Source organism: Delphinapterus leucas, chromosome 7 (genome assembly GCF_059928025.1).
Source record: "Delphinapterus leucas isolate spDelLeu-1000000601 "Yukka" chromosome 7, BTC_Dleu_Yukka2, whole genome shotgun sequence".
Taxonomy (NCBI): Eukaryota; Metazoa; Chordata; class Mammalia; order Artiodactyla; family Monodontidae; genus Delphinapterus; species Delphinapterus leucas.
The window spans coordinates 95062946-95085535 of record NC_143135.1 but is presented as its reverse complement, the minus strand read 5'-3'; the positions used below and the strand labels follow the sequence as shown (position 1 = coordinate 95085535).

General features: G+C 40.4%; 1 protein-coding gene across 10 annotated transcripts in view; it reads right to left on the bottom strand.

Annotated features, from left to right (window-relative positions):
• Window positions 1-22590, bottom strand: part of KMT2A (lysine methyltransferase 2A) — a 76002-nt gene that overhangs the window by 21435 nt on the left and 31977 nt on the right. For 6 of the 10 annotated variants that reach the window (XM_089915631.1, XM_089915627.1, XM_089915632.1 and 3 more), the window contains 23 exons: window positions 21256-21433; window positions 19956-20190; window positions 18030-18094; window positions 17231-17608; window positions 16629-16702; window positions 15521-15652; window positions 14837-14950; window positions 11208-11354; window positions 10687-10782; window positions 10355-10475; window positions 9278-9400; window positions 8669-8853; window positions 7504-7677; window positions 6652-6762; window positions 6275-6348; window positions 4918-5111; window positions 4481-4587; window positions 3494-3631; window positions 2312-2470; window positions 1921-2038; window positions 1720-1798; window positions 506-666; window positions 123-308 (listed from right to left, as the gene is read on the bottom strand). In XM_089915631.1, coding sequence (XP_089771757.1) covers window positions 123-308; window positions 506-666; window positions 1720-1798; window positions 1921-2038; window positions 2312-2470; window positions 3494-3631; window positions 4481-4587; window positions 4918-5111; window positions 6275-6348; window positions 6652-6762; window positions 7504-7677; window positions 8669-8853; window positions 9278-9400; window positions 10355-10475; window positions 10687-10782; window positions 11208-11354; window positions 14837-14950; window positions 15521-15652; window positions 16629-16702; window positions 17231-17608; window positions 18030-18094; window positions 19956-20190; window positions 21256-21433 — 3349 coding nt within the window. The remainder of the gene's footprint in view (window positions 1-122; window positions 309-505; window positions 667-1719; window positions 1799-1920; window positions 2039-2311; window positions 2471-3493; window positions 3632-4480; window positions 4588-4917; window positions 5112-6274; window positions 6349-6651; window positions 6763-7503; window positions 7678-8668; window positions 8854-9277; window positions 9401-10354; window positions 10476-10686; window positions 10783-11207; window positions 11355-14836; window positions 14951-15520; window positions 15653-16628; window positions 16703-17230; window positions 17609-18029; window positions 18095-19955; window positions 20191-21255; window positions 21434-22590) is intronic. The other 4 variants (XM_089915630.1, XM_089915633.1, XM_089915628.1 and 1 more) reach the window with 3 other exon arrangements.

Below are 22590 nucleotides of genomic sequence, written 5' to 3'. Positions count from 1 at the left end.
AGCTAACGGAAAATCAACGTTTTCCACTGGCAGAAGTCACCACGATAAAGGTGCCTGACAGCATTACAAACTAATCTTTGAGCTGACCTCCTTGGGTCGGGTAGGTCAGTGAAGTCCTTTACCTGCAGAAGGCAGTGGCCGACAGCCAGGGGATCTCTGTGTTGGAGAATAGCTGGGTGTTCGAATCCTAGGGACCTTTGAGATGACGTGATAGAAACAGGAACCAGAGGTTTGTGAATGAGGAGGTCGATCTGGTGACGGAGGGCTTACAATTTCAGCTGTGTTTTGACTTTCTTTAGGTGAAATTTCTGTGGCAGGAAATAAAAACTCTTACTAAAAAAGTTTAATTAAGATATCAAACAAATGAACCAAGAAAAAGCCAGCTGTCAGGTAAGTACCAAAACAGAAGCAAATGTGACCTCCCAAAGCAATGCCTTTTTCCCACCCGTCAATCACAATACTCCCCCCAAATCGAATTCAAGTCCCACCTTGATTAAAGACTAACCTGCAAAAGATGTTGGACTGTGAGCAATGGTCCTGTTTTCATCATGTTCAACAGTGCTGTTGATATCTGGCTCTACAACCGGAGGACGGCATTCCACTATCTTGCACGTGTACACGCAGCGTTTGCGAGCATCCGTGGTGCTCCAGTACACCCGAGAACACCTGCACGCAGATGGTAACGATCACCGTGAGTGCGAGGACAGAAGCAGAGACTGACATTTGTCAAAACCTCTTCTCAGCCTAGGTTCCCTGGCCTCCTTGCTTTACAAAATTTAGCTTTATTTCATGGATTCTTATTAGAGGGTCTCTTGGTTAGGGTCTTCCAAGTTTTTTGAAGTCCTTGGTTTTTCCTGGCCTCTCAGAAAACAGCATCAAATCCTTTTTTATTGTGTTGTAAGCAGGGGACAAAATTAGTAAAACAGCCTAAAATGCAAAGAAAAAAAAAAAAAACTAACTATTGATACTACAAGAAATAGTTATTGGCCTTCAGGAAGGGATAACTGCCCCACCATGTGTACAAAGTGAGGAAAGAACAAACCTGGCATGTTTCCTTTGGGAGAAAAGCCCCACGAGACAAGAGAAATGGAACTGCTTCAAATCTGCTGGATGCTGATGGAGCCTAGCTCTTTAAGAGCTGCCAGCTAAATGTGGAGTAGAGACTGTGTTTTCACAATTGAAATGCAGAATAAATCAGAGTATATAGAACAAAAGGGAGACTCCAAAGGGGAAGAGAGAGGAAGCGAATTTTAAATTTATATCGTCAGTTTGCTAGAAGTTTAAACAATTTGCTTCATGTGGGAAAGATTACAAATTCTTACTGGACTATTTGATTGTTATTGTAGGGGTTATTTTTAGAAGGACCTATAAAATGTAAAATGAGGACAGAGGCATGAGGTGTTTGATCCCTGACAGCAAACTGGACTTCTGAACTGAAGTGAACAGAATTTAGTGGAATCTTAAGAGACTGGCCTGGTGTTCTACCTAGGTTTTATTTGGAAATGATTCTGAAATTATGTCAACAATACTTTCCTTCTACAACTGGATCTAGCTGACATAAAATGATACTTTAGTCCCAATCTACGAGAAGTAGCAAAAAAAAAAAAAGGAATTAGTTAAAAGTCGCTAACAAGTATGGCTCTACCTTTAATGACCTACTCACTGCTTCAGGGTGCTCAAGGGGTGGGGCTGCTGTCTTCTCTCTACAGAGCTACTTACTGATATCCAATAGGAAAGAGCTTATCCTCACAGTCAGAGAGATCGTTCAGAATCCCTAAGCAGTCAATTGTCATGGAGCCTGAGTAAGAAAAGAAGAACTGATCAGAGGCAATCATGAGAAGGCCCACTTTCTAACTGAACACTAGGAAGTACCCCAGTGCCACAGCCAGCCTTCCCCGACAACCAAGGCCCGTGTCATACCAATCATCATGTGGATATTTTCTGGTTCTAAGCCACTGAGAAACTTCCTTCTCAAGCTGATTCCTTCAAAGTCCACAAACACTCTTCTAAAAACTTCAAATCCATTCTCAGGAACCACCTTAAATGAAAAGCCAGGGTAGCTATTAGGTTATCCCTTTTACACACCATACTCATGATACTGACTCAGAGGGAAAGTGCAGAGCATATCTCAAAATCACCCTTCTGTTTCACTAGCAGTGCCTCTGTTATTCCTCCTAAGAGGAGGTGATTCTAGGAATACCTAGAATCACCTACTAGGAACACCTAGGAGGATGGTGAAATACAGTTTACCATCTTGCTATTTTCAGCCTCTTTTCCTAGAGAATTCAAAAAGCAGCTAAAGCTGTCTCACCTCGCCTTTGATCAAATCCCGATGTCGTTGGCAATATACTTTTTTATCATCCAGAAACACACAGTTCTTGGCTCGGGAACACATGAAATGATAGTTGCTGGTGCAGGATGTGAGGCAGCAACCCACAGTGGCTCCTGGCTTTTGGCAGAATTCACATCTCTAACAACCCAGAAAGAACAGAGTCCAAGTCAGACTTTCAGAAGTTTTAGCCATTTTCCATCTCCCCTAGAGAGTCACCCCATTCCGGGTTTCCCACAATTCGTTTCGCTATTGCTAATCTGCTGAATTACAGAGAAGTGATACGAGCCATAAAGCCTCCTCTACAAATCCTTTCTTTCCTAGGGCCCATGCGGCCTATGATTATTAAATTGAAATATTACAATTTGATTTAGAACTTGAATCAAAACAGTTTTCTCTAGGATGCACAATTGATTTAGAGAAGATGAAACTTCTAGGATCGATGTTAAAAACATCATCTTGGTAGAAAGCTGTTATATCCAAAAGAACTCAGTTCTGGTAAGTTTATACTAGTCAGAGACGTAACAGTTCTTAATTACTAGGCTTAACTGATGAATTTATGTGATTCAAAGATTTCCTTCAACTAGGCTATATGTTACTACCTCATTCTGTCACAGTCACAGTCTGGGCTCCTCTCCAGGGAAGACTTGTTATTTGTGCTCTCTGCACATTTTACTTATGTTTCTTATGCATGTGCTATTTTTTGTTTCTTCCCGATAATCCTTCATTTTCTCCCCCCATCAAAATATAGCTTTAAAATTTTTACTCCTTCATAGCCTTTTCTGATTACTCTAAGCTGCTACCAATCACTTTCTACATCTCCGTGTATGTATTTTGTGGGTTTATCCTATGGAGCCTCAGAGTGCTGATTCAACTGGAACCTCTGAGGTCATTTTGTCTAAATCACTTAATAAATTAATACCTTTCTGGGGCATCTGAATTATCTCCCCAACTGGATAAGACTTTGTTTTCTATTTCTTTTGTACCCATCCTCCAAGGGTCAGACTAGCAATCTGCCTACAGGGTACACCAATATTTGCTGCTGGCTAACCATTCTGAAGGAGCTATGAGAAACACCAGCGAGGCAGCATTTAGCCCCAGAAAGAACATCTGGACACTGAGACGGAGGAGTCTCTTCCGTAACATTCACCCACAGGTTCTTACCAGCTGCTTGCCCCTGATCACGGCCATATGCACATTCTTCAGTGATCCATCATCATCTTCGAACACTTCTGCCGACCACAAAGCGCAATTTACATGTGTCCATTCGTTTTGGCCAATGTATAGCAAACGGCCAGCATCCTATGAAACAAGAGATTTCCTTTTTTCTTTGAAGAATATAATGTCAAATAGGGTCTTCCTTGGTATTGGCTTTACCTCATTCAGGATAACTTCAGTAAATCAAGCCTAATTCTTTAACTTAGGGGTGCACACAAAAATCACAATTCAAAGTTTCTTTGTTTTCACTTCTCACCTTTTTCGATTACCTTTTCCACAGGCTGGAAATATTTTATAATCATAAAGGATTAAAGAACAAGCAATATGTGTTAGGTTTACAGAAGTGCCCACTGACTTCTTTAATACCATATTTCAAAGCCAGTTCTCTCAGCTTGCCTTAAAAACCTTTTTTAAAAAAACTGTAAGCTTACTATGTGCCAGGGCCCAAATAAGGCTTTACATACATTATTTCCTTTAATCCTCATAACCATTCTGAGGTAAGATTATTATTATCCTCATTTTAAAAATGAAACTGAGGGTCAGAGAGGTTAAACTCTTTGCCAAGGTCAACAAGTAGGCGGCAAAGCACAGCAATGAATCCAGGCAAACCGCCAGACCCGGGGACCTTAACCACACTGCTAACAGCTACATGAAACACAAGCTATTTAATGCGCAACTTCTGTTTTATTCACTTTCATAGAATCTTTTTTTGAGGAACTGCCAACAGAAATTACAAGATATCAGCACGTTAATTTAAGGCAACTCATCTTTTAAATCAATTAAATCAGTTATAGAAAAATAACCCCCAAATGCCACAAACTAAGTGACAAATATTCACTGAATAAACGGCACTGGTCACCAAGTTTAGACGCAAAGAGGTCGTTATTGGCTAGTCCACCAAGCAGGACGGACCCAGTGCACCAAGGTACTTACATTAGCACTGTCGTCACCGTACGTCAAACACAATGCACACTGTCTATTATCTTCTATGCCTGGGGGTGGGTTCAGTTCTGGACTGTCTTCTCGACTCCTATCAGTACCTTGGAACCCAGAAGACATACAGTTAAAATTGGCAATACTATGTCTGATACCCAGGAAAAAAGAAAACAATTCAGCTTAAATAGCCTAGAGCCTATGAAATCAACACTTTCAAAAAGTGTTCCAAGTTACGCTACCTTACTATCCGTTACGTTACTTGTATCAATTCTCTGTTAACATTCCAAGTGAAGCAAAAATAATGATTTTATTACATTTAAGGATCACCGGGAAGTTTTTCCAATACGGAAGTACATTAAATTTAGAGTCACAAAGTCAATCATTTGCACCCAGAGAGAAAGAAATGGATAACAAGTCTTCGTTTGGTGTCTTACTCAAAATTGGTGGTGTAGGAGGATGCAGAGGAGTTGGTGAGTCTGGCTCTCCAGGCCCTTTAGGTTTGGGAGCTGGAATGATTTTCTTCATTAAAGGAGGCTGCTCAGTGTGGCTGTTTTCCTCTCGCTCCTGCCACTGAGCATAATTATGGTCAAGTGAAGGTGGAAGCACTGCGTTTGGTAACATCCCACTGCTGGAAATAATTGATTCAACAAGTATTTATTGAACTCCTACAAGATACCCAGAACTGTACAAAACAGTCAAATTCTTGATATCATCAGGTCTCAGGCCTGGGCATAAGCCTTTCACAGACTGTAAGAACAAGTCACAGAATTTGAAAGCTGCCTACACAGGACTTTATTATTTTTAAAAATATAATCCCGATGTATTGTGACTCTTGGTTAAACATCTAGAAACAAATGATAACCTTATCAATGCGTCAAAAGGATTTACTGGAATAAAAATTTAAGGTTATACACGGAGAATCAAGAACTGTTGAGAACTACTGAGCCTGTGCGTCTGGAGCCTGTGCTCCGCAACGAGAGGCCGCCATAGTGAGAGGCCCGCTCACCGCGATTAAGAGTGGCCCCCACTTGCCACAACTAGAGAAAGCCCTCGCACAGAAACGAAGACGCGACACAGCAAAAATAAATAAATTAATTAATAAACTCCTAAATAAGATAGAACCCAGTTATAACTGGGCTATATATATAGTACATGTATTGTACATATGCCACAAGTTCCCTAAAACAACAAATACATAAATAAAGAAAAAAAGGGCAGCAGACTGCAATAAACATTAAGTGTTGTCTCTAAACCAGCAATAAAAAGGCATTTCAGGGCTTCCCTGGTGGCGCAGTGGTTTAGAATCCGTCTGCCAATGCAGGGGACACGGGTTCGATCCCTGGCCCAGGAAGATTCCACATGCTGCAGAGTAACTAAGCCCATGCACCGCAACTACTGAGCCTGCGCTCTAGAGCCCGAGTGCCACAACTACTGAAGCCCGTGTGCCACAACTACTGAAGCCTGCGCGCCTAGAGCCCACGCGCCTAGAGCCCGCGCTCTGCAGCAAGAGAAGCCATGACAATGAGAAGCCCGCGCACCACAATGAAGAGTAGCCCCCGCTCGCGCAACTAGGTGCTCATGCAACTAGAGAAAGCCCACACACAGCAACGAAGACCCAACACAGCCAAAAAACGAACAAATAAATAAATTTATTTTTTAAAAAAAGGCATTTCAAATGATTAATCTTTAATATTAAAACCTAGTCTAAAAAAACCCCTCAATCTAAAAATATAAGAGCGTTCGGATTTCTAGCTGATGAAGCGAAAAAAAGTTAATACTGAATTTACTCACTTGCTTGATACTTTATTTGGCTCCCAAAACCTGGACTTTTTGACACTGAACCATGGAAAAACACGTTCCATTTGCTAACAGAAAAACAAACAAACAAAATGTAAGCATGTGACCATTCATTTGGAAAGCACATAAAAACCAACAACTTCACACCAGCTTCTCTGTCAATATGAGGGTGATTTCAGGCCACCAAAGGAAAGATCCATCCACTCTGGAACCTCACTAATCTCCTCCCAAAGAATCAGAGGAACGAATTAAACGAAAAATGATTTATACACATGACAAAGCAAAACATAGATGAGAACAAGTCTGTTCTGTTCATGTGGTAACAACCCACGGATTAAGCATCAAAGACATGAACTATTAATATCATTCACCCGAATAAAGAAGGACTTGACCATGCTGTTGGCTTTTTTAATCTCTGGCTGCCCTCCATCTGAGTTAATGGCTGCTTGAATGATCTTCACGATATCATCACTGAACTCCAACTGTATACAAAAACAAAGCATTAATTATTCATAGAACAGTGTGCTCTCAAAACCACTTCCTCTTCCCTCCTAAATCATCCAGCACAGAGAACCAATAGAAAACGGACACCCCATTTTAATACAGTGCAATTTCTCTTCAGTGGAGGCCTTTGGGATTCAGTTCATAATTAACTTGTGGCAGTCAAGACATGCCAGGCTAATAAGGTAAGAATGCAGATAAATTAGCTGTATCCTGGTAAGTTACCAAACAGGGCCACGACTTTTTACTTAGACTAAAATGAATAAAGAACTGAATAGCAAACACGGACCATGACATAACAGATGATCATTTCCTACACTTCCTTAAAATCATAAAATTAAAAGGCATCTATCTAGAAATGAACATCCATTATAAAAAGACATATTATTCAGATGTGATCTCAAAAGGGGCAAACCAATTAATTGCACATTAGTAATTTTCCATAAACAGTTTTAATATAAAAATAATTTTAATATAAAAATGATTTTTGAAGAACTCAGGTGAAAGCCAAATAAAAAGACACTACCTTCCCTATCGTAACCCGTCTCTTCCAAAACACAGAACTAAAATGACTCACATATTTTTAGGTATTTAAAACCACATGACATTTCTAAATACAATACAAACCATCCTTTAATGCTAACACCCAGCCTCATCCCCCAAAAGACCCAAGGAAGCTAAACTGGAGCTGGAAATTTGGGTAGTTTGCTGTATAGACATACCACAGATGTGTAGTTCCCTTGGTCCATTTTCCTCTTGACTCCTTCCAGATCTAAAGGCTGTTGATCTTCCTGTTTGCTGACCTCAGTAAGCACTGGTGGATCAGGCCCTTCTGGGGAGCTGCGGGAAGGTATACTCTCCTCTGTCTCAGGATTTAAGTCCGGAGGTTTGGCAGCCTGTCGTCAGGAAAGATATGTTTCTTTTATCTAACACTGAAAATGAGGCACCTATGTAGATTCTACTAAAATGAATAAAGATGGTACTAAATGATGCGTATTATAAAACCTAAAGAACTTGAAAATAATCAGAGATTTCTCAAATACTAGAAAAGGAAAGTTAAAACAAGCTGGCTATCTAATAGCTTGGCTAGGCTCACTAAGAAGCTTTGCTTGGTAACTCCCAACCTAGTATGAAGAAACAGAAACTGTCCAATTCCTTTTGAGTAAGACACAGATACAGCTAATTTTCCTATTCAAAAAACAGACTCTGTTAAAAGATAAAGCAGCAGCCTAGCTCTGAGTTAAAGCTATCCATGTGGTTCTTCCAACATTATACCTGTGTTCCCAATGACTACTTTATGTATATAGTTCATGACTTAAACGGACAAGAAGCAGTGATTTTCAAATCGTGTCCTGAGGAGCCCTGGAACTTTCCTGGAGCCGAAGGGTCTCTGGCCCCACTACCACCCTCACAGATCAGGCCGCCATCCTGCTCCCTCTTGCCTCGAGCACCACCACTGCCTCCTAACCACGGCTCCTGCCTGTAGGCTCAGTCCTCTCCAATCCTTCCTCTCACTCCAGTCAGAATCATTTTTTTTATTTTTTTATTTTTTTCTAAGAAGCAGCTCTGATCAGGTTACTCTTTTGGGTGAAGTCTTTCATTGGGCTCCCCATGGCCTTCAGAATACAAAGTCCAAATTTCATATTACAACAGCAAGACTTTTGAAAGAGATATGGCTCCTTCCTTCTTCTTACCCCAGAGGAGGGTTTTACTCTTGGTGCTAAAAATTTTCTTAATAGCCTAAGGCCAAAACAAGGAACTCGACAAAACTAAATAAAGAGTGAGGCAAAAGAAAATAAACTGAAAAGCACACACACACACAAACGCACACATTCCACGACTAGGCACAAACCACCATTCGGAATACAAAATGAGACGTGGGCCTACCTGTCGGTAGCGCAGCAAGTGGCTGGTGGTCCGAGAGTTCAACAAGGCTGTCAGTACTTGCTTCAGAGAGATCTGGAGCTCTTTTTCAAGGGCCAGTCGCCACTCCGCAGGGTGCCGCTCAGTACAGTTCACACAAGTGTAGGCCACACTTTCCGGAAGATTAGACAGAATCTCATACATCTCATCTGGGAAAACAAAAGCCTACAATGATGAGGTGCTCCGAAGAGTGGGAGACAGGGAAAAGAGAAAGCTATTCCACCGAACTTGATATCAAGCTGCATGTTACAACAGTATTAAGACTCTCACACCCCTCAAGAGCTCATATGTATTGATCTCTGAAGGGACGTTATTAACACCAACTCAGGATTTAGTCACTGGAGAATCAACAGGTTACGGTATCCACAAAGGACAGCACATAAATACCTTAAAGAATGTGTTCAAGATAAATGAGCACAAATTTAACACAATGTTCTTATTTTAGAGACTAAAAAATAAATTTAAAAAGACTTCAAGTAACAACACTACCATAATTTTATGTTTATAGTACTTTGGGGGCTGTAAATGCAGCTGTACCAAGAAAGAAGGAAACTGTAATAAAAAGACTCCAACCTTCTGTACCTGAAAGATTCTCACATTTGGAATGGACCCATCGATCACACTTCCCACACTGCATCATCTTACTCTCGTAGTCATCATCATCATAACACTTATCACAGAGAGGGCAGAAGTTTCCTGAAAGCAAAGCAAAGTTTTCAGCAGAGCTTTGGTTCACACACCAACGCCTCTAAAGCCCTTGACTCACATATGCCAACGTGATGTAAAATGCCAGCCACCATATTCTGCTTCTGAAGCTACTTACAAATGCCAGCATGCATCTACCATGGAATGTTTACACATCTGTAAAGTGTCAAGATTATTCTGAGCTCTCAGAATATGCCACTAGTTCTCTTCTTTAGACCCATTTTTAAAGGTCATGAGGTGGATTTTATAGATAACGTAATAGAAAAAGAATGGAAGAGAGAACTTTCTCTCTTAAACATTCCAAAGAAATGTTTAAATTTTTAAAAAAGAGGAGAGGGTAATGGGAGTAAAAAAACACAGTTAATTTACACTTTTCCCTTATTCCTAGTGCTTTTACATGAGAGCTTAGAGCAGTGCTTCCTAAAATTCGGAAAAATATACACCCTCCATCAATTTGTTTTATCCACGTATCACCTCTTATTATTTTTTACTTAATAGACTTAACATTGATTTGCTTATTTTAAATAACTTCAATAGTGAACTTTATATCATTATTATCCTAAGTCAGTTTAATGTATTGGCTATAATTTTTTTCTAGCACAACTATTAAGATCAAATCTTTGACTCAGTACCACCTAAAGTCATTTCTGAAACAATCAAATGGATATATACCTCACTTTGGTAATACTGGTTTAGCGCATTTCTTTGTGGTGAGTTACTATAAAGAGTCTCCTTGATTCATCCCCCCAGAGATAACAAAACCTTCCTAGTTGCTCTAAGCCTCTGTGTAAGGAAAAGAGCAAGACCAGAAACTTAGGAAATTTGTCTAAATGGCATCCTGGACAAGAATGGTAAGACCTTTTCATTCCACTGCAGTGTCCAGTTCACCTCCCAAACACTAAGTACAACCTCTAAAAGTTGACAAAACTGGCTTTTCTGAGGTACCTTTAGCAAAGAGTTTGGCACAATCATGGCAGAGTGAGAAATCGTGAGACCACTGTGCATCCCACCCTTTGCCGGGAGTCGTGGATCCACAGCTCTTGCAGCGAACACACTTGGTACAGATCTGGAAGAGATGAAAGAAATTCAATAGGAACTTCTTATTTTTAATATCTCTTCTTATTTAAGCAGGTCTCAAATGCAATCCATTTCTAGAGTTGACTTCTCTACTGGGACGGCTTTTCTTCCTCAAGCAGGATAGTCCTCTTACAATCTGTGCACGCCTGACAGTCCCATGACAATTCTCTCTGAAACTGCCCATTGTGTGAGAAACTCACCCAAACTTTCTTTTTCTTTGTGGGTTTGGTGGGGTAATTTGGTCCCAGGCACTCAGGGTGATAGCTGTTTCGGCACTTATTACACTCCAGCAGCTGCTGTAAGAAAATAAGAAGGCAAAAAGGTGGGCATCACCTCACCTTCACTGGACACCTGTCACTTAGTACCCCATTTCATACTTATCTTTAAGTAAATACAGCACATCACTGTGACGGCTTAAATTTCCTCATAAATTATTTACTCTCAAGGCATAGGGATTTATGTCCTGCCAAAGGCACTCAGTGGTGAACATTCTGATAAAGGAGATTTGATTTATTTTGAGGATCTTATCCAATGCCACGTTTTCTGCTATACTCCCCAAATTAAATTAAAACACAACAATAAGCAATCGATTACACCCAGTTAAACAGTAAAAACAGGCTAAGCCAACAGAGGAAAAATGTGCATACGAAATCCTAGATTAAAAGGCAGAAATGGAGATACAAAGTAATACTGTAAGTGGCCCCATTACTCAGCGTCGTACCTTGGTGGCCTGGTGCTGCCTTCCACAAACATGACAGAACTTGCAGCGCCGACAACACCAGTTTTCCAGCTGGTCCTCCAGAGGGCGCTCGTGCTCCTCCAAACAAAACTTGTGGAAGGGCTCACAACAGACTTGGCAATACACAAACTAGGGTAAGACGGGAACACAGAGGCGCTCAAATAGCACGTAGAAATATCAACCAAATCCTACCTGCTTACTTTGAGCTTTAGGAGTAGTGGTGTACATACTTTATTCAACATGTTCACTAAGCAATGACTGTGTTAAAAAAGGAGAATACTGGGGAGTTTCAGGGGACTAAAGTAGTAATAATAGTAGAATTATAAAATAACTAAATAGATACAATCGAAGATTTAATAGAATGTGCTTAAGTGCCATAAAAGAGGTATCAACAAAGAGCTAAGGCAATGTAAAAGAGTGGAGTAAGGGGAAACAGGGATGGTTTTAAAGGCTCTCTATAATCTACTAAATGACTGTAAGCTCTGGTTTGTCCTTCCCATCTCTAATTTTAGAAATAAGTTATTTTCATACTGATAAAGAGATTTTCAGAAATTCAAATGAGTGTGACTCATAATTTTCTTCTGCCATAAAAGAATCAGTGGGGCAACTGGTCAAAACTAAATAAAGTCTACTTAAATAATTGTAATATACCAACGTTAATTTCCTGATTTTGATAATTATATTGTGGTTATATAAGAGGATGTCCTTGGTTTTAGGAAATACACAGTATAAAATTTAAAGGTAAAAGGGCATATGACTGCAACTTGCTCTCAAATTTTAAGAAAAAAAAGTCTACATATAAAATGTGTGTACATATTTTATTTCTTATTTTGTACAATACATATACAAAGAGAAAAGGATAAAGCAAATTAAAAATATTAATGCTAAAAGCAATTTTACTCCAATAAAAAAAATATTGGGCTTCCCTGGTGGCGCAGTGGTTGAGAGTCAGCCTGCCGATGCAGGGGACGTGGGTTCGTGCCCCGGTCCGGGAAGATCCTACATGCCGCGGAGCGGCTAGTTTCCTGAGCCATGGCCGCTGAGCCTGCGCGTCGGGAGCCTGTGCTCCGCAACGGGAGAGGCCACAACAGTGAGAGGCCCGCGTACCGCCGAAAAAAAAAAATTAATGCTTGGGGAATCCAGGTAAAGGGTGTATGGGAATTCTTTGTACCACTCTTGTAGCTTTTCTGTAAATCTGAAATCATGTCAACATAAGAAGTTTTAAAAAATCTGAATGGAGGGAAAATTCATCAAGCATTGGTTATGCTTTAGGAGTGCAACATAGGCAGTGGGCTATTCATTTTCTAATTTCAGTTTTTAGGAATCCTGTGGGATTGCTGTCACAGCTACACAATTTAAATTAGAGCAATTATACTCTGGAAAAAAAAAAAACCTGTTTTAACACAGAAGTTGAAGTACTGGTGTTACGAAAATAAGTTATTCCTGTGGGTAACATGTGTATGGATGTAACGAGAGTTAAGATTATGTAGGAAAAGAGGTACAGTAGACCCCTAGCACTTATATAGACTGAACAGTCTCAGTTTCAACGCTATCTAAAGCAACTCCAGCACTTAGAACAATATATTGTTCGTAACAGGCACTAAGAAAATATTTCCTTAGCGAATACCAGGCAATAATTTTGCTAATGTAATGTAATGTAATTTATTTTTTAATGCCTTTATTTTATTTTATTAAATGTCTGAATCACTAAATTTTAAAAAAAAAATATTGCTGAACGTTTACAATGACAATTTTGCATTTCTCCGTATACTTTATCATATAATGATGTCATATATTTTCTAAATTTCTTAAATCTATATTTAAGATACAACCATATAATAAAAACCCCAAGGAAAACAAAACTTACACCTCAAAATTATTGTTCATCCCATTACTATTTAAGCTGCTAATTTTTGCCCATTAAAACTCCTTTTTTTCTTCACATATTTAAAAATCCACATACTGGTATCATTTTCATTTAAAAAGTCACTCTTTAACATATAACTTTCAGCATACGGTTATTTGTGAATATAATTTTGCAGAAAAATTACTCTATGTCTGATAGTTTACTTTTGAAATTATTTAGAAAGCTTAAAGATGTAGAAGAAAAATAGCATATCGGATTATATAATCTGCATACATAAAGGATTTGCATTGAACTAAATCACAGAGGCAGTTTTGGTGAACTCTTATTCAATATCGTCTGCACTTGCTAATGCGTAATTTAAAATAGCAAGTGGGCAGGACTGAATGTCTTAGTTAGTGAGTCTCAATGATTGCTCCACATCTGGATTACAACTTGGCTTTGGGTTTTCTTTATGACCTTAGAATACATATGTGACAAATAATAACCTAAGGAGGTATTCAGGAATTGAGAACTGTATGAATGACAAATTACTGCTTCCTAGTTAAAATTGTGCTACCTTTTTTTCCCCTTATGGTAAAAGTGGCCCATACTCACTGCAAAAAAACTCAAAAAGATAAAGAAACAACAAAAGTCAACCACAATCCAACTACACTCTTAAGATTTTGGTGTAAATCCTTCAGAATTCTTTCTACATATATATTTCAAAAACATTTTTCCAAACCAAAATGGGATCATGCTTTTTACATACTGTTTTGTGACCTGCTCTTTTAACTCAGTGATGTGTCATGGACATCTTTCCATGTCAATATGAATCTATATTATCATCTTTAGGACTTCATATGTGCCATTATACGCATGTCCTATAATTACTTTAACCGAAGTGCCAGCCCCTTATTGATGACTTTTCGGGTTGTCTCCAATTTTTTATTATCATAAATACTGAAATAAACCCTTCTGTTTATTATATATATACAAATACTTATACATTTAGAAGGGTTTATTATATACATACATGTATACAAACATACATACACATATAATTTATCTAATTATATCCTCAAGATAAATGCCTGGAGTGCAATTGCTGGGTTAGAGGGTATACCCATTTTAAAGATAAATACATACTTCCAAACAATCTTCTCAGAAAGACTGTAACTAATTTAGATTTCCAGAAACAGAAAGTCTCCATTTCCACTTGATCCTTTTTATCATGCTTTAATTTACAGTGTTTGGTAATCAGAAGGCTTAACGCTCCCCTCCCACCATGTATTTACTTCTCGTTTTGTGAATTATATACTCCTGCCCTTAGACTATTTTTTTTACTGAGTGTTTTCCTTTTTCTTATTAATTGCTAAGAGCTCTTTATAGACAAGGAAGTTTTGCTATTCAACATAAAACAACTACCAACAGCATATCTCTTTTTCTAGAAAAACATTATTTCTTCCATGTTTGGACATCTAGCAAAAAAATCAGAACTCTACTAAAGAGTGAATTTAAGAGATGAAACTATTAAACTTTTCACACTCAATAACTGCTACTCTAAAAAAAAAAAAACCTGCTACTCTAATAAAAAGCAGACTCCTTCCTGAAATTTCTAAAAAACTTCAAAGCGTTGCATTTGCAGGTTTCAACAGGATATAGTGCCTGCTATATACCAACAAAACAGAATAGAATGATTTCTTTCATCACAGCAAAATAATCTATCAGTATACTGTCAGGGGTACCAAGAAGCAGGATATCTTACCTCTACATGCCCACTACTGGCACAGAGAAAGCACACCACCCTGGGTGTTATAGGAACAGAGGTCAAGATTCCTAAGCCTCCCATCTCCCACACATTTTCTGCTTCACAATCCTCCTGCGGAGAGAGAGAAAAAGATAATTTTGACAGTTTTACGACACAACGCTGCACTGAAAAAACGCTGCATTGAAAATAAGGACGAAAAGCATAAAATTAGAGTGACACCAGAATGTCGAGAATATTTCATCTCAATGAGTTCAAAATAACTGCCGCTTTAAAGATTTTAAATCTCAGACACAAACTCTTAAAAGGCTCACCTGTTAACTACAATGCAAAGATTTACTGGGATTGAATTTCCCTTAGTTTTGCTGATTCAAGCGATCATCATGGTTTGATAATACCTATGTGAAAGAAGCACTTCCTCAGATACTGTTCTCACCTAAAAGCACTTTACAGCTCAGGATGGGCAGGACTGGCTCCGTGCCTCTGTACTTCAGTCAGTTCACAGACTGACCTGGTAACACCGACCGGAGTTCTCACACACCTGAACCCATCTATTAATGGGAGATCTTCACTCGTCCGCCCCACCCCCCGAATGAATTTCCTCTCAACACCTTTGGTAACATCATTTTCTTGATTTAAAGTCCACGACACTCAATATACTCCGTGGTCACTGAACACTTTTACCTTAAAGTCCACTCTGATCCTGTGGACTCCATCTGCTGGGACTTTTTGCTTTGAACTATTGCCATTGGAGAGAGCGCTGAGGATGTTCAAAGTGCCTGCATTCTCCTGCTTATTGACTGGAGGTGGTTTTTCCTATGGGGATAGAAGATGGATAAAGAACAAATCCACACCCTGCCTGCCTTCACTCTTGCAACAGATAATAATGCAAATGACAAATATTAATAGATCTGGAAAACATGTTTCCAATACAAGTATCCTAGAGAAACAGACAAGTAATCTTCAGGAGAATTTCTTTTTCCATTGAAGCATTTTATTGGCACGTATGTATTTATACCCCTAGAAAACACATCCCAGGCTTTTCCCTCCTGCGTGTCTTCATCTTGCTTCCTCGTGGTCCACGATGCCAGCTGAGGTTGTCAGTACAATGAAACCACACTGACCAGATGGGAGCAGGTTATTCTGCCATTTTTCTAGATCTTGGAGTTGCACACATCAAATCTGGGGCTGATCACTCCACACTTGTGTAACCTGCCTATGAGATTCAAAACAATTTTCCCAGCTCTGTGATCGTCAATGATTTCAGATTTGCCAATGTAACCATGCTTCATCATCACAGTTTGAAACTGGACAGTAACTCTGGAACACGACTTAATAAGAACCTGGCATTTGCCTCTCTTTTCAGCATTGCTGATGCTCTCGAGAGCATCAGCCTGGACGTGCACGCACACCACCATGGGGGCACAGAAAGAACTGGAAAAGTCTTTAAGACCTCTCCCTCCACATAATAAAAATACCGAGTGACCGTCACAGACAAATACTGCTAACGGACGTTAAGGGGGAAAAAAATTACACTCATCAGCCTGCAGCATAAGCATAAGCATGTGGGGCTACAAAGAAGGGGAAAACAACAACGGGAAAAAAAAGAGGAAAAAAGGAAGTGAGCTAAAGCCTACACCTGAAGTTTGCTAATTTTAAGAAATTCCACTGCCATCTACACAGAAGCAGACATGCAGTTTCACTCAATCACGTAAACGTCAAGGATAAGGCTATTTCCCTACAGAATAGAACACATCTTTGACAGGTGGCAGGGAAACAAATCTTTCCTCACCTTTTCTTTAGGCTTTTGTTTTACAGGAATACTGGGGCGAGGAGCCACTTTTTTCTGCTTGCTTTGCTCTGGACCTAAAGAATTCAAAATAAACTGCCGTCAGATGCCACTAAATTTACAGTTAATGCTAAACAGCAACGATGACTCTAGCACTGATTGGCCTGCAAAGAAAGGGGCATTAGAAAAAACAAAAAACCATTTAAACTCTAGGCTTTAAATAGGAAAGTAAGACAGTATCTCCAACTTAACTGGTTTTTGCTTCTATTTCTTTATTATTATATAACAGTTAAAAGAGAGCTAATTGGAACTTCCCTGGTGGTCCAGTGGTTAATACTCCACGCTCCCAATGCAGAGGGCCCGGGTTTGATCCGCAGTCAGGGAACTAGGTCCCGCATGCATGCCGCAACTAAAAGATCCCTTGGGCCACAACTAAGATCCGGCGCAGCCAAAAAAAAAAATTAAATAAATATTTAAAAGAGAGCTAGTTTTCTTGTACCAAAGACTTAAAAATATACATTTCAGGTTTCCAAATGCTGTTTAAGATGTCAGTGTCCTGTGCTGGTACTTCCGGTTCGGCAGCTCTTCCTGCTGTCCTCACTCACCTGACTCTGGAGGTGGAGGCTGCTTTTTCTTGGGCTCACTAGGAGTGGTCTTGGGGACCTCTTTTCTCGGTGGTGCTGTGCTGGGGGGCTGTAGGGGGACGGCTGGTGCCGGCTGGGAGACCTGCTTGCTGGACTTCCTGGAAGAGGGCGTGGCCACTTGTTTGGCCTCAGGTCCTGGGGTGGAGGCATTCCCTTCCTCACTCTTGTCCTCCGGGGGCTTGCGCGGAGGTGGCTCACTGTTGCTTTTCTTGGGGGCGGGATCCTCTCTTGCTGACGGGGTAGACTTCTGACTAGAGTCCGCCAAGCTCTTCACAACACTGCTCTCTTTGCTCTCTTTCTTTTCACTGGTCTTAGACTTTTTCTCTTTCTTCTTCACAGCTGGGGTGGGGGGGAAAAGCAAGATTATTTTTCCGTAAGTGAGAAAATTTTATTTAAAATATAAGTATAGGAACGTAACAATCTTAGTCTCAGTTTCCTACAGCTAAAGTTGACACTGGAAGACTCACGGAAGTTAATGCCAAGTTGGCAAGTGAAACAGGTATACTCTTATTACTCTAGGAAATGAAATATAATGGAATTTTCTGTATGAATTTAAAAAAATTTTTCTTATGCAAATATTCAAACATACTCCAAGGTGAAGGGAAGAGTAAAATGAACACCACCCAGCTTCAACAACCAACAGCTCCCTGGGAAACAGCAGTACTTGAAAAAAGGCTAGTATTCTCTTTACACTAGATGTACACAACTATATGACATTAAAGCAGGAAGCATTTGGGGGAAGATCTTTTGACAACACTACCTTTTGCTTGCTTCTGAAGGTAGGCTTTGGAAGGCATCCATTGTAGATTCTGACATTTTCTCATCCTAGAATAATAAGGGGCACCATAAAGTAAACTTCATTTAGGAGAGAAGCAATTGAAGCACGTATTAATTCGTCTGCAAGAATCCATGAACCTTGGGCTTCCCTGGTGGTGCAGTGGTTAAGAACCCACCTGGCAATGCAGCGGACACACGTTAGAGCCCTGGTCCGGGAATATCCCACATGCCGTGGAGCAACTAAGCCCGAGCACCACAACTACTGAGCCCGCGCTCTAGAGCCCACGAGCCACAACTACTGAAGCCCGCGCGCCTAGAGCCTGTGCTCCTCAACAAGAGAAGCCACTGCAATGAGAAGCCCCTGCACCGTGACAGAGTAGCCCCCACTCACCACAACTAGAGAAAGCCTGCGCGCAGCAACAAAGACCCAACGCAGCCAAAAATAAATTAATTAATTTTAAAAAAATAAAAAAAGAATCCATGAACCTTTACTCAGGTTCATTTTGAGAGTTGAAAAAAGGACTGCTCATTATTTAAATCCAAGCCTTTAAATCCTTTGATCAGCAATTTCACCTACCTTGAGGATCTAAAAGGAGCAAATATCAAATTATTTTTGAAATGGGACTCAAATGTCTTGCAACCCAGTACTGACTAGCGCCACACACAAAACGATCAGTCGTTATTTCTCGCAGTCAAATCAGTTCTGCTCCCTTATGAGATTATTATTCATATAGTAATCTGAATACAAAATGGACTGAAATTACCCGAGTCCTCTGTCTGCCACTACAATGCTACAGGTCTATCTCAGGGCTTTGAGAGATACTTCTATCCTCAGTTTATTGAAACTCAAAACTTAATTTGAAGTTTAATATTGAACTGAATCCACTGCAACCCCTAAATTTAGTGCCATTTTATCTTGCTATCATGTACATTTTTTTGCTGTTCTGTGAATTGTCTCACTTCTTTCCACTAATGGGGCTGAGACAAGATTCTTGCTTAAGGCCAGACTAAACCAAAGCACAGAACTTCTCAGTGTCTCCTAGAAACTGTCTCCCCTTAAGTAAGTAATGCAGCATTTCTCCCAATTATGTTTTATATAAATCACTTTCATGTTATTCGTTCATTCAGCAAACATCTACGGATAATATCCATTCCTGGTGCCAGGCACTTGATGAGATACTCAACCACCAAAATTTATTTATGCAATTCTCTTGATCCACTTTAAACAAATTATCCCAGAGAGTAGAAAGTGCATCCACAAACTGACTAGAAAAAGGGAAAAAAGGTAGAGTAATCAATACTCCCAGGGAATTCCCTGGCGGTCCAGTGGTTAGGACTCAGCGCTTTCACTGCTGTGGCCCGGGTTCGATCCCTGGTTGGGGAGCTAAGATTCCGCAAGTAGCGTGCGGGGTTGGGGAAGACTTCCATAGGCATGAAAATATGCTGAGAGTTAGAGAGTGGAGAGACTTATATCACCAATATTTCCTGAATGCCATAAAGATAAAGGTAATTTCAGTTGACCTGATAAAGAGCAGGCCTAAACTCATTGGTGATTAAGTAGAAACCCTCCAGAGTTGCACTGATACGGCAGCTCTAGACACACGTGGCTATGTGAATTTAAAATTACATGGAGTTCCTCAGTCACACCAACCATGTTTCAGGTGCCAAATAGCCATATGGCTAACGGCTACCACACCGACCTGAGCAGATACAGGACATTCACAGCACTGCACCTGAGGATTTCTGATTTAAACACAGCCCAAACCCAGCACAGCCCAAAATCCAAGTGTGCAACTCATCTGGCAACTTGAGGTGACTTGGTACAGCCACACTGGGCGTTCGGGCGCATTTTCTCTGTGACAAGCGGGACGGTGGCCGAGACCAGCCCCCCAGAGAGACGCACACTCACTTGCAGCACTGCTTCTTTATGTTGCGGCCGCCGAACTTGGGCTTGTCCAAGCAGTTAGTGCACACGCCACAGTCCTCAGGCACCTGGCAGCCGGGACACTGTCCACACCGCCTTGACCGCCGCCCCTTCTTTACTGGAGGTTCCTGCGGCGCCTTGTTTCTGGTGACGGGTTTAATTGGTTTGATGGGCGGAGCAAGAGGTTCGGCGTCTTCCGAGCCAGCAATCGATGACTTGTCTGTTAAAGAAATGTGGCATTAGCTCTGACAGAGTATCTGGCTCCTTCCTGGGAGCAGAGGGGAGATTCTCAAAATCTACTGACGTTAGTATATACATTCAAACCTTGTTTTAATTGAGACTCCAAAAATCAAATTCATTACAATAAAAATATTCATATGCAGAACACAGAGCCTGTTTTAAATAATTAAATGTTTACAAATGCCTATAACTTGCAGCTTGATGAAAGCAGAAATCCAAACAATGAAAACAAAATACAGTGTAACCGAAAGTCAAGAACATGAATTGAGGGAGTTCCCTGGTGACCTAGTTGTTAGGATTTGGCACTTTCACTGCAGGGGCCCGGGTTCGATCCCTGGTTGGGGAACATCCTGAAAGCCACGCAGCGTGGCCAAAATACAAAAAATAATTAATTAATGTTTTTTAAAAAAGAAAATATGATTACAAAAAAGAAAGTAAAGAAAGCATTAAAAAAAAAAAAAAAGAATATGAATTGAATGCTTCTGAAGACTCTCTAAACCTCTAAATTTCATCTGAGCAGTCACCCATGAGAACGTGCCTCACAGACCTGAAACCACAGGGCCCCCAGCTGCTGTGCTCTGAAATCCAGGGGTACAGAGGCCACAATTACCACAGAGGTTGCTCTCAGGCAGTGACAAGCGTGGCAGGGATACTAGGGTAGGCCTGTTCCAGGGAGACACGAGACTCCTCTGACAGTCAATGTTTGCTCAAGGGCTCCCTGACAGCCTTGCCGAGCTTTCTCACACTGCACGGCATGCAGGAAGATTCTGCCCAGCCTTCCTTCCAACTCTCCTTCACTAGGGTCAGACTTACAGAGCAGTCTGACAGCTCTCCCAGCCTTTCCTGACTCCCTCCCCATTTTCTCTCTCAGGCATTTCCTCTAATAACACCCTTACACATTTAATCCCCCCGCCCTCCGCCATCTGGTTTTTGGAGGACCCAGCCTAACATATAATGCTATGAAGAGCCTACTGGGCACTCGCAGGATGATCAGCAAACAAACCCAGTGTCTGCTTAGACCTCAAGGTTGACATCCCCGACCTACCATCATTTCCCATGGAAGACAAAATCTTTTCTCGTTCTTCCCAAGGTAAGGCACTCAGGGTGGGCATGTCATCAGGAAACACAGCTCGTTTTCGGCCAAGGGCAACAGCAGCTCTTCTGCAGACGTGTTTAATCCGGGGTCCTCGCACAGAGGTCTCCGATGAGTCACTTTCTTGACCCTGAGGAGGAGGCAAGCCAAAAACAAACAATAACAACCATATGCGTTGAAAATATAATTGAATGAAGCCAAGGTATAGTTGATTAACTTATAGATTCAACACATACAACTCTAGTTATTCCCAGCTGATATGCCATATCAATATATAGAAATCACCTACTTCTAAAATTGGCAGAAAAGGATTCTAATCAAAAAGCAGAAATCAACTAAGCTTCTATTCCCAATTATACTACTTCTTTAAAATTTTCCTCAAAAAAAAAATCAAGCTGCCCGTCTGCATTATCAAGAAGCTCATTCTCGTGTAAACTGGGCTTATCTAACCACAGACTATTTCTTATATTTCCCTGATCAACAGAGAAGTAGGGGGAAATAACCTATAAATGGAAGTATAAAAGGCCACGGCTCCAAACAGAAATGTCTCACACTTTAAAGAGCCACGGCTCCTACCACTAGGAGGTTAACCAAAAACATCCAAAATGGTGTCGGAAATGAGTCTCATCATATTCCTGCTAGACCTCTCAACTGGCAGAATTACTAAATGTAAATGTGGCCCGACGTTCAATAACATTAAAACCTAAGTTTGTGGTCATCTTAACCTAACTTGACATGTTGGTATAAACACGCATCTACTACATGACGATGTTTAAAAACAATCTAAAGATTGGCAGGTTTTCTCAGAAAAGACCAGTGGCTAGCTCGCTTTGTTAATTAAAAAAAAAAAAAAAAGCTCTTCTTTACAAAAATCTGTTTGTCATCATCTTAACTAACTGAATTGTACAGCTTTTCTGTATCACAACTTGAGGCTAAGTGCTTCTCATGTGTATTCTGCAGATACCTATTTTCTATTGGTCTGATCACTCACAACTCAGAGGAAGAGATTCCCCCCATCCCTGTTTCCTATAGGAAGCAACAGTAAAACAATCGGACTGCAAAAATGCATCTTCAAAATTAAGTCACAGATTCCATCACACCAAACCCATTAAGTACAAAACAACTCAGCATTCAGGGTAATGTGGCCCCACGTACCTTTCAGTCTTGGTTCACCGCTTTCCTACACGTACCAGTCCAGCTATCCCCGTTCCTCAAGTATGCTTTATACTTTTCTGTCTCTACCCTACACTGTTTCCTCTCCTTAAAAATTTCTCCCCTACCATTTTC